At 36.0% G+C, this 17808-nt stretch overlaps 1 protein-coding gene and 1 pseudogene across 1 annotated transcript; one reads left to right on the top strand and one right to left on the bottom strand.

Moving 5' to 3' along the window:
* On the bottom strand, positions 1-1882 carry LOC107009795 (annotated as a pseudogene).
* A 789-nt stretch (positions 1883-2671) lies between these two features.
* Positions 2672-16625, top strand: LOC107009454 (probable 3-hydroxyisobutyrate dehydrogenase, mitochondrial). The gene is made up of 10 exons (XM_015208790.2): positions 2672-2862; positions 3133-3221; positions 3815-3929; positions 4116-4266; positions 7649-7731; positions 8556-8651; positions 9900-10042; positions 14632-14716; positions 15234-15313; positions 16313-16625. Exons 1-10 carry the CDS (start codon positions 2758-2760, stop codon positions 16398-16400), a joined length of 1035 nt encoding a protein of 344 aa, XP_015064276.1. The 5' UTR covers positions 2672-2757; the 3' UTR covers positions 16401-16625.
* Positions 16626-17808: the final 1183 nt, after the last annotated feature.

The following is a 17808-nucleotide window of genomic DNA, read 5'->3' as shown; positions in this document are numbered from 1 at the left end:
TTACTTTAATGGTCTTGTATCCAGGCGACCCTATAACAAATATACAAACAAATACAGACACTCAACACCTATTATATAGATGCAAACTGTCAAGTGCCACTCTTTTTATTTCTTGTATCATTAGTTCAGGGCCCGCTCTATGCATGGAAAAATGAGGCCTTTGCCTTAGTTTGGGACCTCAAAATTTTGTCAAAAATAAATTATGAGTTAAATTTTTATAGAAAAAATTATTATTTATGATAAAACGTATAATTTTTTTTAAAAATAAATATTTACCCACTTTAGCATTTTTTGTGCTTTATTACAAATAAAAAGTTAATAGTGAAAAGTGTTGAATAAAGTGAATTACAAATTTTCTTTTTATTTCTTTTTAAATTTCAATTTTAAGAATTATTATAAGCATATTAAAATGAGGTATATCAAGTTATTAACTTCTTGAGTTAAATTTTATGATTCTAATTCTTATCTTTATTTAATGGGCAAAAGTATTCATTACCCCCCTGAACTTGAAGCTTTTTATTCAGTGTACACCTAAACTTTATTTTGTTTCAATTACCCCCCTGAACTTGCTTATTCATCCAACACGTACACCTTTTCTGTCCAGCTGGCATAGAAACTGAAATCAAACTCCACAAGGCGCGTGAGACTGCGATTTTTTGCCACATCATAAAGTTACAACGGTAATATACGTAAAAAATCTATTTTTTCTTTAATATTTGGCCTATTTTAAGAATTTTTCTCTCTCTATTCTCTACCTATTTATTCTTCTTTATCTCTTCTCCCTTTTCAAATTTCATATTTTTCTCAAGGGCTTCAGGAATCCTCTTCTTGAAACACAATCCATCAATAATACAATTACAAATTGCAACATCCGGCTTACACCCTTTTCCCACATTGTCTGGAACAACTCTACCGCTCTGCTTATTTTCCCTGATTTACATAATGAATTGATGAATATCCCATATGTAAATTTATCCGGCTTACATTTCGAAGTCACAATATCATTCCAAAACCTCTTCGGCTCTCGTGAATACCCCAAAACAGACCATCCATTCAAAATAATATTTCGAGTTTTAATGTTATCCTTAAACTCAATTATCTTATTATAGAACAAGAATTCAACATCTTCAACATGTTTGTATCGGCATAAACACACAAGAAGAGTTTGAAAAGCAATAAGATCAATTTCCAAACCAAAATTTTTCCTCTTTTAGAAAAACTCTTTTGCATCTTCAACTCTATGAGCTGCAGCAGATCTATTAATCACAATACCATAAGTTTTTTCATTAACCAAATTTCCTCTCTTAGACATTTCATCGAGCACTTGGTTGAGTTCATCAAAACGTCTCATACGACCAAGAATATCGAGAATTTCATTGAAAGATTCAGTATTTGGTGAATACCTACATGGATTTTCACCTGCTAATATCCATTTGAAGAAGATAAAAGCTGGGATCCAATCAGAACGGTGTCGTTTAAGCATGTTTAGAATGAAATCTTCAGATAATGTGAAATTGTAATTACTTAGAGATTGGAAAATGTCATTCACTAGGTGGCAAAATATTTATCTAGGTGGCAAAATATTTATCTAGGTGTCGTGCGCGTGTAGACACGATCGTAGTGAGTGGACAGAAAAGGTGTACGTGTTGGATGAATAAGCAAGTTCAGGGGGGTATTTGAAACAAAATAAAGTTTAGGTGTACACTGAATAAAAAGCTTCAAGTATAGGGGGTAATGAATACTTTTGCCTTATTTAATGTTCATCAATTTATCACTTATAGCATTATGTTAACAATAAATATAATATTTTACCTCACTTAAAGAATATTTTTCAATGTTGAGTTGATAAAATCTTACATAAAACTAGTAACTGAAAAAACATTATTAAATACTAATAATTTTTTTTATCTAAATAGTGAGAAAAATTAATTTTGAATAAATATGTTTATGAAGTTTATTTATATTTTAGGCCGCGAATTGAATTCATTTTAGCTCTCCAATTAAGTTGAGCCGCCTCTGCATTAATTATTAATACTAATTAGTATTTGTGTATGAAATCGCCTTTGTTGGGAGCGCTTTACCCCCGTAATGTGATATTTTCGAAGTAAATCTGAATTTAATTGAACTCTAATTTGAATATCAAACACAGGGTTAGAAACCAAAAAATAAAATACTTATTAGTACCAAATTCGTTTTTGTCAGACTACCTTTGAATTTTCAAATAAATATTTTATTTTTGTTAGACTACCTTTGAATTTTCAAATAAATATTATATTTTCAATATAAAATCTGAGATTTATGCATGTTGCTAATAAAAGGAATTGGTCTTTTTCATCTTTAAAATTAAGTTTAATTGGATCAAATTACATAGTAGAACGAGAATTTTTTTTAAAATTAATAATCCATTAATATTCTTAAATGCATTTTCCTTTTCAAGGACAAGAGTTTTGTATTAGAAGATATTAAAATAATATATTTTTCCCTCCTTAATTATCGTATATTGCATTGCCACCTTTATTTTTGTTAAACGTTTTTTGCATTTTTAGTGATACAATTAATGCTTAATACTATATTAAATGTGATTATACGATAATATCTTTCTCTTTCTTCAATTATAATAATAATAATAATAATAAATTGTAATTAACCTTTCCATTCTTGTAATGTAATGAATGCTTAATATAAAGAGCATGAGAAAAAAATCTCCGCCATTTTTAATCCAACAACTTATTTCTTCTCATCTTCGAATTTGCTGCTATGGCTACTTTCTGTAGACTGCGATCACTTCTGGGTCTCCAGAAAATGGTTTGTTCAGTTTCGCCATTTTATCCGATGCGTAGTTATTCTTCTTCTTCTTTTGGTGTAAGCACGCTTTCTTCTCTTCTACTATTGTTTTTTCCACTTTTGAACTATCAAATAGTTGAATTGGGTACGTTTTATTCCTCTCAAATTTAGTTGCTGAATTGGTTGATGATTTTTCTATTTTTCCTTACTATGTTCTTTATGTTAAACTTAGCTGAAAGGGATTATTGTGTATAAAATTGTTGTTTTGGGATTCCGTAGATTTCATGTCCCTGCAATTTGTCATATGTAACTACATTTCAGGTTTGCTGATTATGTTAATTTCTGCAGAGAATTGGATTTATAGGACTCGGAAACATGGGAGCAAGAATGGCTGATAGCTTGATTAAAGATGGATATGAGGTTGCAGTACATGACATGTAATGCTTACAACTTTATTCGCTTATTTATGGTCTCGTCAATTTCTCCTTTTAATTATCTATAAGCAGGTCTGGAAAGGAAAGTGGATAGGGAGTGACAACAGTGAGAATTAGATACTCATCTGTTGGGTGGCAAATTCTCACTGGTACTACTAGGCTATAAGCCTAGGTGGCTATGTTGCTCGGACTCTCCAAAAATGATGCCGCACCTGTGTCAGATCCTTCAAAAATGCACTACTTTTGAAGGATCCTACACATTCTCTGATATTTTAGCAGAGTTCGAGTAACATAGCTAGGTGGTGTCACAACTTAGGTTAGTTTCATATGTTGTTGGATATAAGTTAGTATCTTTCAGGTATCTATGTTGTGTTATGAAAAACGGACAAGCATAGTCGGACAAGAAGAAAAAATTACATTGTTGGACACTCTTTTATGTTATATTTTGGTGTAACACAATGTGGAATAGGGTGGTCGAGAATAGGAATCCTTCTATTTGTTGATGCTTTATTTGATTCAAAGGATTTGTCAGGTTCGAAGCCAATTTATGTGAAGTTCCGTTTGTGCTTGAGTTCATCAGTTTGTATTTGTCCCAGAAATCATAATGTTATGAAGATGTTCTCGGCCAAAGGCGTTCTCACAGAAGATTCGGCTTTGAAAGTTGCAGAGACAAGTGATGTAGTTATTACAATGTTACCGTCATCAAACCATGTGAGATTTGCATACATTTTGTATAGATCTTATTACATCATGCACTTACTCATTTTCTTAGGCTGATTAATTATCCTGAATCCTACATAACTGATGTGAATGTATCCCACTATCCCTTAGACTTATTATTGTTGTTGATGAGTTAGAATATTTGTCAAATGAATCAATATATCTTTAATCATACAGGTTCTGGATGTCTATACTGGAAAGAATGGTTTTCTTACTGGTGGTAGTCTACTCAGACCAAGGCTATTTATTGATTCTTCTACAATTGATCCTCACACATCAAGAAAGGTCTCTGCAGCTGTGTCTAATTGTTCTTTGATAGACAACAGAGGTATATTAAGTAACAAAATCAATGAACTTCACAATTTCTGCATGGTGTTGATAGAGCATGTGATATGTTTTAAATACCTAATATCTGGTCATAATGTACTATTGTCATTGTACGTTATAGGCATATCAGTCACTGCTTAGCTCTGTTACCCACAATACATCCAGGGAGGCAAATAAAACAAAACAAACGCACCCCTTTCTCATCCAAAATCTATGACAATGTCACTGTTTGTACCTTATTATCTTTTTTTATGAGTTTTTCTTCCTAGACTAACTTATTCAATCAAATGGCCAAAAAAGCATGACGTTCAAAGTTAGTTAGATATGAAAACCATGGTAGTTTCTCTCTCTTCCTCGTATCATCCTGGTTGCCTATCCACATTGTGTGCAATAAAATTCTAGTAATTTGGATCAATTTGATGAAAACAAAGTCACACTCATTCAGTGGGAAAAGTACTGTAGAGGAAGGAGAAGGGTCTGATACACTCACCTCGATGAGAAAATCACTGGTTTTGAAGCTGGTTTGTGGCCTTGAACCTACGTATCTTTGTTGTTGAGAACAACATCAGTTCTCTTGAATCCATTGTCCTTGAGGACTTGATGAAGTCAAAGGGAATTTTATTAAGCAAGGTGAAGAGCACAAGGAAGGGCTAACCGCCCTTGAGTTCAAGCTCACGGAAGCTCCATCCGCGTTACACGGAGAGCTTGAAGCCTTGAGTCAGCAGATGGAAGAGACCACACTCGTAGGTGGGCATGATCCGGTTACTGGCTGAGAAACACGTATTGAGGCTCCTAAACCCAAGGAGTTTTGCTGTGATAGGAGTGCTCAAGACATTGAGAACTTCATGTGGCAAATGTATGCTTATTTCGCGCCAGTTAACATCACTAGTGAGACTGCCAAGATCTGTATGACAGCAATATATTTGAGTTACACCGCTATGTTGTGGTGGTGGAGGAAGAAATCCATATGAAGAAGGGAACATGCTCCATTAATGATTCGGGGCAGTTCTAGGAGGAACTAAAACCGGCAGTTTTACCCTCAAAACGTTGTGCACGAAGCGCGTCAAAAATTGACAAAGCTTAAGCAAATGTCCTCTATTTGTGATTATGTGAAGGAATTCACTAAACTAGTCTTCAAATGCCAAATTTGACCAGTGAGGATCTGTTATTTTACTTCTTGGATGGCCTTCAAAATTGGGCAAACAAGGGTTACAAAGACGTCAAGTCAATGATGTGGATGAAGCTGTTGTAGTGGCTGAATCATTGACCGACTTTCGTCCGATGCTGCCAAAGGAAGAGACAAATTGAGCAAGCCTGTTGTTCCAAAGGTGGATCCCAATTGGAACAAAGGCAGGTTTGTTCCCAACCAGAGCAATGAATATAGAGGTAACCACAACAAATTTCTGCAAGAATTACGAGGAACAAAAGAAGGTGTTACCAATCATGAAGGTTACCTTTGTGGTGAGACATCTCACTCTGCTCATTTTATTCCACGTTGAGCAAACTTGGGGCGAGGGTTGTTGCCCTCAAACAGCAAGAGCAGGCTACTACTCAAATCTGCAAACAACCAGGGGAGCGAGGCGTACAAGTTGACGGGGCGGAACAAGGGAAGAACAAGGCTGTTGGCTTGTTCAATCACATGGCCTTTTTAGTCGTATGATGCTTGTAGCTATTGTTGCCCAACCGCCTCGTATGAGGTTGCACGAATCACTGTTTGATGATGCCAAGTTGAATGGAAAAAATGTTTGTATCATAGTTGCACGGGCAACCCATAATTTTGTGAAGGAAGAACGAGCTAAGGATCCTGGACTCGTCTTTGTGTCCAGTGGCATGCTCCTGTTGCTCCCAAGGTGGATCCCAATCGGAACAAAGGTAGGTTTGTTCCCAACCAGTGCAACGATTATAGAGGTAACATAACCAACCTTCAATTCTCCGCAAAAATTATGAGGAACGAAAGAAAGGTGTTCCCAATCGTGAAGGTTGTTACCTTTGTGGTGTGACATCTCACGCTGCTCAATAAGGTGGGTGATGGTTTAAAGACATTGTTTTGGAAGGAACCATGGAACAGGCATGAACTTTTGATGTCTGTTTTTCCAGACTTATTTTCTATATGGAGCAATCATGAATGACTGAGAGATTGGTAGGGTGGTTGGTCTTCTGAAGGAAATTGACAAATTTAAAGGTACGTCTGCCGTTTCAGATGTTATTAACTGGAACATAGCAGCAATGGGAGATACTCTGTCAATAGAATATACAAAACTGAAGTTTTGGGGCAGCCAGGAGGCAGTACAGGGCCATGGTTAAAGGTGTGGAAAAGTTTGGTCCCGTCCAGAATTAAATGTTTCACTTGGTTAGTGGCCAGAAGAGCTTGTCTCACCCATGAAGTCCTACAGAAGAAAGGCTTTCAATTAGTGTGCAGATATTTCCTTTGCAATGACATGTCTGAGACAAATAACCATTTGTTTCTGCATTGCAAAGTGACAGCCCAATTATGGTCAGTTTTCTTCAGCCTCACAAGTACAACTGCATCAGATCTTCTAAGTTGTTGGATCAGGAGAGGGGGGTAGCAAGTCCCAGAAGAGATGGTGGAGAGCAGTTCCTTCATGTATTTGGTGGACAACATGGAAGGAAAAAAATGAGAGGTGTTTTGGGGCAGGTCTAATACTATGCAGAAGATTAATTGGAATTATATTGTAAACTTTCGTTTTTGGGGTAAACTAGCAAATGTAGAGGATGAAGTTCAATTGGTAGATTTTTTAGGCTCTTTGTAATTAGCCTCGGTTATAACTCTTTGTTGATAACTTTTTGGAGGTCTCCAGCGTATCCTTGATGCTGAGTAAAGAGGAATATAAATTACCAGTTTTCAAAAAATTAAAAAAAATAGTGTTAAACTTGTTATGTAACTAATGTTGATTTGAAATGCGAAGACGTTTGGGCCTAGTTTATCTTATATGGGTATAATGTTTCTTCGGCATGTGTAGTTTCTTCTATGGCGATAATTTAGTGCAATCTTAGTACGTACTCTATTGATCAAGTTGCTAACTTGTCAACCAAAAGATTGGGGTTCTCTCAGTGACATGAGTTTTCAGCTTTGCATGGAACATGAGATCTCTATAATCTAACTTGAGGGAGATTTTCAGAGAATCACAGCCTATATTATGCTGTAACCATTTTTCGCATAAAAGCAAGGCTTTGTTGCATCATGTGAAATGATTATTGTTTTCCCTGTCTTGGGTAAAGAATATGTTATGCTGTAACCATTTTCGCATAAAAACAAGACTTTCTTGCATCATGTGAAAGGATTATTGTTTTTCCTGTCTCGGTTAAACATCATAGCAAAATAATGTTGTGGTTCTTTAGCAAATTCACCGCTGTCTTTGCAGATGGCTGGAAGGCTCCTGCTATGTTGGATGCTCCTGTATCTGGCGGTGTTCTTGCTGCAGAGGATGGGACTCTTACTTTCATGGTATTTTTACAATCTAACTGGTTCTTAAGTGACTGTTTTTGTTATAATTTCACAGCCACATGCTCCTTAGTGACTGGCTATAAAAAAATCATTCTCTAATTGAAACGTTCTGCTGTTTCCTGTTAAGTCTCTATGCCTTCAACAGATTTTGAAACTCACAAGCAATGGTCTCTTAAGATTCGCGCATAGTAGTAATTGTAGTAGTAGTTGTTGTTAGTTATGGCCTTGTGGGAAAGGAGTAAAACATTAAATGTAAGTCCTTACTTTTTTTTTCTAAGCTATTCATTTCTTAAATATTTGTCCAACTCCAATGCGTTAAAGTACAGTATGAATCAACGCGTAAACTTTAACTTTATCAAAGATTAAAATAAAATGAATCAACGCGTAAACTTATTTTAATTTGTATTTCTGGTACATTTACAACTTCTATAGTAGTTTTACATTTCATGACATACAATTGATAATATATAAACTTTTTTCCTTTCTGACAATAATATGTAGTTTGGACATTGAATTATTCATAGATATTTGATGTGGAAAATTTAAATTACCACAAACATTGTCTTGGTTACATACATATGGCATTCCAACGAAAGCTGGATTAATGAAATGCAGGATTTCTTTTTGTTTTGGTTGGTGCATTGGGGTAAGGGTTTTTTTTGTTTATCCTTATGAAAATTACCTGACTGGATGGCATGCGTATTTGTGGATAAAAAGCAAGGATATTACAATCCAGTTCCAGACAGAAAATTCTCTCTTGTACTTTCTGGCTTCTAAAGTAAGATTCCTGTTGGTTTGAGCTAATAAGCAACATCTGCATGTAGGTTGGTGGTCCAGAGGAGGCTTACTTAGCTGCCAAACCCTTGTTTCTATCGATGGGCAAAAACACTATCTACTGTGGTGGATCGGGGAATGGTGCAGTATGTCCAGAACCTATTTTTTAAACTTTTGCACCTTGAGTTTTACATGTTTGCTGAGTGCTGATAAAGACTTCAATCCTTTCTTTGGCTCTTCTGTAATATTTTGTTTACCCAGCTTTGACTTGATTAAATACTGAGGTAAGTGGAACCGATAAAACTATACAAAGTAATCAATATGAAACAGTGTAATATGTCCAGCTTTCTCTATCAGAATAGGTAGCAGATAGTTACTTCTATGACTTCAATTCAGTAGCGTTTGGAGGATTTTGTGCAAGTAGTATCGACATATTATCAGACTTCAGCTTCTAAATGGTTTGGGTTTGGGACTCTGGTAGTTTAGGACTTCACTTCATAGCCCAAATTAATATTAACTTGTATTATTTTCAAGCAGTGTCCTGTTCATGTGAGTGTATATATATTTAAAGTTTCTATTTATACATGAAATGGAAGTTTTTTGCAAGTGGTACATAACACCTATGCCACTACTTATAGTGATACATGTTTATATCCATATAGCACTGCCAGATAGAAGTGTATGATCATCATTCACCAACAGGGGGTTTCTTCATGCCAGATAGAATTAACTATCTGCATAACCTAGCTTCAATTTACAGTCTTCTACAGGGCAACATTTTTTTATTTTCTGTAGTTTGAGAACTAAATACGAAATTGTATCTTGTGATGATGTCCGAAAAGCCTGAATTCAGGAAACCTAAGGCTGGTGAGATATAGGTTGTGTTCGGTATGAAGGAAAATGGTTTCCAGGAAAATAAGTGGGTTTCTTACTTATCTTCTTGTGTTCGGTACGTAAGCAAAAAGTATCATCCTAGAAGTATTTGTATATTATCATAGACAAATACTATGGAAGGTAGAGATCGGGGCTATGGGGGGTAAAGAAGATGAGGTGTATTGGAGGGTGAGGATGACACAAAAAATATGGAATGACTCTTGTGGAACTTATTTTCCCTACTTCCACTAGGGAAGTCATTTTTCTCATTTTTATGGAACTTCTTTTCTTAGAGAAAATGTGTTTTACAAAATGTTTGTAATAATTTGACCCAAAAAATAAAAGGAGAAAAAAGAAAGGAAAGATTCAAAAATTTCAATTTGCCAAATGATTTTCCATGGAAGGTTTTCAAAAATCTTTTTAAAAGAACTGCCTTAATATTAGCTAACTAACAAAATTCGGAGAAACTTTTGTCATGACAAAAACGAGATAACATTGTGTTAACTCTTTTTCTTTCTCAGACTGCAAAGATCTGCAACAATTTGGCAATGGCTATTAGTATGCTGGGGGTGTCTGAAGCCTTTGCTCTTGGTCAGTCTTTGGGAATTGAAGCTAGCACTCTAACAAAAATATTCAATTCTTCAAGTGCTCGCTGTTGGAGTAGGTACTCACTACAACCTGGTACTAAAGAACTATTATAATCCACAATAAGACAAAAGTCTTAATGAAAAATCCTATTTGCATGAAAAATAGTCTGCTGTAGCAAATATTTGTCTTCTGCACAATTTTTATTTTTTGGGGAACTATCTGAACTATAACAATCAACAAACAACCACAAATCACAACCTATAGAGCACCTTGTTCCACAAACACCTTTTAGGAAGGGTGAATTAAAAAAGTAGGTCTCAGGCAGATGAAAAACAACTAATTAAATTTTCAATCTATGTATATAAAAGTCTCTAGATCTACTGGCTTTGGAGCCACTCTATAAAACTATCATATTTCTATAATGTCTTTCTTTATCTGTGTGCAATTACTTCATCCAGCTGTACAAGCTTCCCTTGGAACATCTTCCAATTCTAGGTCTCCATATATGGTAGATCATTCCCCCTCACTGCTGCAAGTATCTCCTTTTTGAACTGCTTCCATTGCTGTCATAAAGTGTAACTCTGGTCCACTGTACCATCCCAGTCCTAACTGCATTGATCCAGTTACACTCCACAAACAAGTGCTTTGGATTCTCAGGAACCTGATGGGCACATAGGCAACACTCATTCTCCTCCACTGGTATATTCAACATCAACTACCTGTCTTTTGTAAGCAATCTGTTTTGAGCTGCTAACCACATAATAATTATGTGCTTCGATTGGGCCAATGCAGTCCATATAATCTCAACAGTAGCAAGTCGAGCATTGCTACAAGTACTAGAATACTCACCTGTAGGAGTCAGACCATACTACCCCTGCAGATGCCAACTTTTCATTCTCCTTTAAAGAATTTATCTTCCTCCAATACCACTACTATGTGGAGGAGCCTTGTATTCCCATATGCTTTCATATGTACCTCATGAACCCACTTGACCCACAGTGAGTCTTTCTTCTCAATAAGTTGCTACAACAATTTACCAATAGAAGCAATATTCCATACTCTACATTCCTTAATATGTAGCCCTCCTAACTTCTCTGGAAGACAAACTTTGTCCCATGAAACCAATGAGATCTTCCCTTTATTTTCGAGCTTCCCCACAGGTACTCCCTACACCTCTTATCCACTTCTTTCAAATGCTTTGAGGCAAAATAAACACTGCTCCCCAACAACTATGGATTGAGAAAAGAAACAACATTTATAACCTGAAGTTGCCTGCATAAAATAGCTGTTTTGAGTATGTCAGTTTGATTCTGTTGGTAATTTTGACTGCTAATTGCTGGCATTCCATTTTTCTCCATTTCTTCGATGAGAGAGGCAATCCAAGATATCTTATAGGGAAAGTCCCAATAGACAATCATGTCTCAACAATGACTTGGCTCTTAACTTCATCAATAACTCCTACCATGAAGATGCTTGAGTTGTCTATGTTGGTCAGCAACCCAGTAACATCACTGAAATGTGCTAGCACTATAAGCCCGTGTAGTGAACTAACTGCCCCTTTACGGAATAGCATAAGGTAATCAACAAAAATAAGATGATTCAATTGCGCATCCTTGTTAATTGGGTGAAACATAAAGTCAGGTAGCTTCTCAATGTTTTCAGAAACCTGGTTGAGTCCTCTCCTCCCTTCAAATTATTCATGTTTCCCATTTACCCCGGCAGAGAACTTTTTGGTGGTTCCACAAGTCATCACTAGCTTAATGAACTTCCCAGGAAACCAAAAGCCTTTCATTGCTTCCTCCAGAAATTCCCAACTAACCATGTGATATGCCTACTTAAGGTTAATCTTCAGTAGGCACCTGTGATGTTTTTTAGTTGTAGTGTCTAAGCAAATCATGACAGACCAGTACATTGTGGGTCATTGATCTCCCTTGCACAAATGCTGCTTGGTTTTCAGCCACCAAGTTATTTACAACAGTATTGTCTTGTACAACTCATTTTAGAGATGCATTTATACAAGACATTACAGCAGGAGATTAGTCTATATTGGCTAGCATACTCTGGATTATCCAGTTTAGAGATAAGTGCAATGATGGCGGAGTTCAACTGCTTTAACAGTTTTCTCTTCTGAAAGTATTCCATGACTGCCTCAGCGATGTCCTCACCAACAATATCCCATATTGCTTTGAAGAAACCACTGCCATAACCATTAAGCCCAGGGCTCCTATTACTATCAATTTTAAAGATAGCAGACTTCCCTCCTGTTTTGTAAATGGCTTAACTAAATCAACCTGCTAATCAATAGTTAACAGAGTTCCATTTTAACCCTTGTTGGTGCTGTTTACTTTTCCCTAGCATTTACATTGTAGTAATTCACAAACACTTGGACAATTAGATCAGGATCATTCTGCCAGTCACCTTTATTATCCCTAAGTTGTGTTGTGGATTGATGGAGTTTCCTATGTTTAATCACAGCACGGAAGTACTTGGAATTATCATCTCCTAACCTCAAACAAGTTACTTTACTCTTTTGCTGTAAGTATACTTCAGCTAAATAAGAAGACTCTCTGTAGGCTTGGTATTCTAAATGCTCCTCTTGTTGTAACTCCATGTTCCCAGGATCAGCTTGCAACCTCAATTGAACCTCTTTAAGGCCATTCCTATCCTCATAACCCTCAGTAACAATGTTCCTTAAGTGTTTAGCATTCAATTTCCTCAAGCTATTCTTTAAGAACTTGAGCTTCTTCACAATCTGGAGCATTTTACAACGAATTACTTGAGCCCACCAACCAGCTCTGACCACGTTTTGGAACTCCTGACACATAGCAAAACTGGAATTGCTTCCTAGATCTAGGCCAACCTTCCTACAGTGTACCCTTGCTGGACACTGGTCACTAGTGCCTTCAGGCAAGTATATAGCTTTACAAGAAGGCATTGTATCCAGCCATTCATTATTGATAAAATCCAGTCAATTTTTGAGAAGGTCCTCTGCTCCCCATTCTTGTCATTCATGTGTACTTAGTGCCTATGTGTGGTAGCTGAATAAGTTCATACTCCTTAACACAATTATGAAAATCCACAACCTCTGACTGTGATACTAGATTACCACAAATCCTATCGTCAGGTGTGAGTATAGAGTTGAAGTCTCCCAGAAGCATCCATGGTTTCTGACATGTTCTATGGTCCTCCAGACTACCCCACAAGTCCCTCCTTTCCTCCTTTGTATTAAAACCATATACAAACAATAGATTAAATGGTAGTTGTAAGGGTATATACACATATTGCCTAACAAGTAATAACTTGAGCAGTCGTTGTGGTAGGTACAACATGATAATAATCCTGCCTCCATGTAATCCATATCCTCCCATTATAATGCTGAGCCAATTTAGTGACATACTGCCATCCTCCAAACAATTTTTCAACTAGTTGATCAATCTTATTACTCTTCATTTTAGTTTCTGATTGGCCAATCAACCCAACCTGCTCTTCATTGCAAAGGAGCTTCACCTCCTTTTGCTTATTAGAGCCATTTAGCCCCCTAACGTTCCACCCTAGATATCAACCATTCTCTGTGAGAGAATGGCCTAAAATCCCACATTTCCAACTGTTCCTTCATTCAACCCTGCCTCATTTAAAAGTAAAGAGTTTGGTGTAACAGTCTGCAGGGTCTACTGTACAACTGTCCTCCCAATCTTTTTTGGTGTTACCCAACCTGCCTGACTCTGAGCATTCTGAGCTTTGTTTCCTTTTGGTGATGGTACGCTGATGCTTATTCTTCTGACTGGAGATTCTTTTCTATCTAATGGTGTATCTCTATGGTTGTTTTTCCTGCAATGGAGTGCTTGAAGTTGCAACACTTTGTTGCTGGCCAACAGACTTGCCCCCTATCTGCTGAGGGACTTAAATCTCGACCTGTGATTGTCTAAAGGTTCTACTGCCTCCAGAATTGGCTTCCTCACTGCTGGAGCCTTCTTCTTCCTGCATATCTCCTCTGAGTGCCCATACTTATGACAGTGATGGCGTAAGGTTGGCCTCCAATCATATGGACTTTCTACTTAATTAGATCATTCACACAAGTGATTTCCTCTGGCAATTTAGCATTCATATCAACTTCCACCAATAGCCTAGCATAGTTGAGTCCCACCTTCTTCTCAGTGTTATGGCCCACCATCGTAGGTTTTCCAATATACTCAACCCTTTAGGGCTCCAACACTTGAATTCAAGTCCCGGTAGCTTAATCCAAATAGGGACTCTGTATAACTCATCCCTAGTGAATTCTATATCCCGGGTCCAAGCCTCCACATTGAAGGGCTTATTATGAAAATGATGAATGCCCCCATGTATAGTTTCATAGGTCATCCTATTCATGGAGTAAGCTAATCCACACCCGATGTCTACACCAAGCTAATAAATACATGATATATGTCTTTATATAGCATTGGTTTATCACGGTTAAATATGGTTAAGTGACAATTCAAGATGAAAATACATATTGATTAACCATTTATGTAATACAATATTCAGTTAAATGACCCTCCATGAAATCAAAATTCTGCAAGTTAAATCTCGTCTGTACCATCTAAATCTGTCCCCTGCTAACATATACAAAATCAAAGTGCAGCTTATTACTAACTTAACCTAATGCTTGTGTCTATGTAATGACAGTGATGCATATAATCCAGTGCCTGGGGTGATGGATGGAGTGCCTTCTTCAAGGAATTATACTGGAGGTTTTGCGTCTAAGTTGATGGTACGCGTTCAATCTTATCTTGATATAGTACAACTTATGTACCTGCTAAGATTTCTGAGAACATGAAGGTTCAGTTCTACATTTATAAATGCATGTTAAGGTTCACTTTTAGCACACCATTAATATGCATTTCTTTTAACTTTGTTCTCTGGTGGGTTTTACTCCTGTCCAATTGTCGGCAATATTTTTGCTCAGCCATTGTGGTAATTATGAGTATGCAAACGATCTGCTCTTCTTTTTGTGTCAGTGTTTGATGCATCTGAACACCTATGTGTTCACTAAAGAGAGAGACCTGAGTTCATTAGGTGTACAGGGTAACATCAGTTAAACAAAGATCTGTTTCAATTTGCTATGAAGTATTTTCCTTTTTCTTTTATTCTCATTTTCTTTTTCTCTCTTTATTCTGCATAATCACTTGAAATCACAATTTATAGGAAGTCAACAATGGTTTAGTTTGTATCATAGTTTTTGGGGTTTACGCTATCAGTTACCAATGTTCCTTTCCTCCTCTGTTCAGGCTAAAGATTTGAACCTTGCTGCAGCATCAGCAAAAGATATTGGATTCAAGTGTCCCTTGACATCACAAGCGGAAAAGATGTAAGTCCTACCTACTTCAGCCACGAGTTCATAAGATGATTAATGTGGCAGAAAATTGTATGCATGTGAAGTTAGAAATAGAAACCTACTTGTCGTACTAATACTTTAAAAGAATAAGGATCTGCTGGCCGTACATTATTATCTGTCCACTCAATGCATTGATCTGGGGTTTAGGAATTTTGCCACCTGTAATGTTCTCAGCTGCATCTCCTTTCATATACATGAAATAGGAGGTATACTATTCAATTACAGTTGCAATATTCTATGCTAATTTACCAGGCATTGACAACATTTTCTTGAAATATTTGCTATTTGAATTCATTATATGATGCACTTGGTAAATGATAGTACATGAATTAACAGTTATAACGGAGTATACTTTGTAATGTACTGTGTATCATGATAATGCATGTCAGATAGATCTCATAATTTATCTGAGGAAATACTTAGTGCTGGTATCAGAAAGAGCTGTATGTTTTATCTGTTATTATTTGCTTTTAGTGTGCTGCATTCTCTGTAGTTTGAAAATTGTTTTCTGCAATAAGATCTGGTCAATAAACCTTGTTGCTGTGTGGTGCCACTCTCCAGTTAGACATCTTGGTTTTGAACTCAATCGATGTGATTATTCAATTTTAGTTGTTGATTAAGTACTCAATTTTGTTGTAACTAGTTTAGCATTGCAAATTGTCCATTGACCATGAAGTTGTGAACACTTCACCTCTATCTTCAGTTCTTGAGCCTTAAAAAGGACTTAAATAAGTGTAAGGCACTTCATAACTTGGTTCACGATCAACCATGTGGATGCCATATGAAAAATATTCATTAGAATACAAAATGGAGCAAAGTGGTACATAACATTTAAACAGATGGCTGACGCCGTTTCAAGGGACTAAAATCGCAATACTCTCTCAAAACAGCATGTTGTTATTAATACACATCTTCTGGTTTTTAGCATCATTAATGTTATCAAAGTATCTGAAAATCCATATCTGTATCCAGCTTCACAGAGCTCTGCAATAACGGTCATGAGGCAAAGGATTTCTCTGGTGTATTTCGGTACTATTACTCTGGAAAGGATGAGCAGTAATCCCCTCAGCTAAGGGTAGATGTGTTGGCAAAGATTATGTGCTTGGTATAAATGATACAAAGTCTGTATAGTTTTTTTTTTCTGTTCTTAATCCTTTTCTTCTTGCATTTCAATAATTCACTTGGTTGGAGTCGTGTATAAATGATGAACAGTGAGGTGGTTAATGTACTGATTTCTTATTCAACTCCAATTTCGTGTTCTATGTGACGAATTTTGTCATGTTTACATTTCTGTTTAGGTTGTACAATATGTATTTTCTGGGAAGTAGGCTTACATTAATTAAGATATTTCATTTATTTTTACATAATAGGGAAAATGTTAAAAAATGCTCCTAGTATAACATTGTTTCTAGTTAACGGTTAAATATGTCCCTACTGTTATTAAGTGAACTTTAAATTTCAAATCAATTCAACATACCAAATTGTTCCCCAACATACACTTAACCAAAGAAGGGAAAATTGTATACAATAGCAAACTAATATCCTAAAATAAATGGAGTAACTAGGGTTTGATTTAATTGTGCTCCATAGCAACGTTTGCAAAAAATTGTCAGACGCCTCTCTCCCAAATATCTCGCTCGCCACTCTCCTCCAATTTCTCGCTCGCTTCCTCACTTTTTATACAAACACAAGTGTATAAAAATTGTTTCTAATTGTATAAAGCAGAGAAAATTGTATAAATACATATATTTTTGTTCCCCTCTCTCCCCTCTTCCAGATCTCGCTCGCCACTCTCCCAAATCTCGCTCGCCACCCTCGCCTTTCTCACTTATACAAACAGAAGCGAAGTGTATAAATTGCGTTTCCGTTTGTATAAAGCGTGAGAAAATTGTATATACACATGCAAGTACATATATTTTCGTCCTATACACTTATAATTATACAATAAAAAAACTCCCGTGCAGTTTTTTTTGCCTTTCTCTCTTTCTCGTTTTATACAATTTTCTTTCTCGTTTTATACAATTCGGTTCAATTGTATTATTCCTTGTCAAGTCTCTTTTGTCTTTCTCTCTTTCTCATGTTATACAAATTCAAATTGTATATAATCGTTCTATACACTTATAATAATACAATTCGTTTTACACACTTCGTTTTTATACAGTTCTCTGCCCAAGTGTCTTTCTCTTTCTTGTTTTATACACTTCGTTTTATACAATTTGCTTCAAAGTGCAATTATGCAAACTTTGCTATAGCATACAAATATGAATTTTTTATTTGTTATATGTGAAAGTTGCCCTTAAAAGAATCATTTAATTAAAAAAAATAAATTAAAAATGTTGAGTGTATTTAAATTTGATTGAGCATTGAGATTCTATTAATGACATATCAATTGAGATACGATATATTGTTTGAAATAGCGTAAAAAGGATTATAAAATCACAATAACCGACTACTTAAATTTTTAAAAG

The sequence above is a fragment of the Solanum pennellii genome, chromosome 2, assembly GCF_001406875.1.
Source record: "Solanum pennellii chromosome 2, SPENNV200".
In the NCBI taxonomy this organism is placed as follows: domain Eukaryota; kingdom Viridiplantae; phylum Streptophyta; class Magnoliopsida; order Solanales; family Solanaceae; genus Solanum; species Solanum pennellii.
The sequence above is the reverse complement of the archived record's forward strand: the minus strand, read 5'-3'. Positions and strand labels throughout refer to the sequence as shown.

Excerpts from the sequence above, each read along its gene's own strand:
- LOC107009454 (XM_015208790.2), top strand. The coding sequence starts at position 2,758 with ATGGCTACTTTCTGTAGACTGCGATCACTTCTGGGTCTCCAGAAAATG. Across the intron at positions 3,930-4,115 it reads TGTTACCGTCATCAAACCAT|GTTCTGGATGTCTATACTGG; the intron begins GTGAGATTTGCA and ends TTAATCATACAG. Across the intron at positions 10,043-14,631 it reads AGTGCTCGCTGTTGGAGTAG|TGATGCATATAATCCAGTGC; the intron begins GTACTCACTACA and ends ATGTAATGACAG.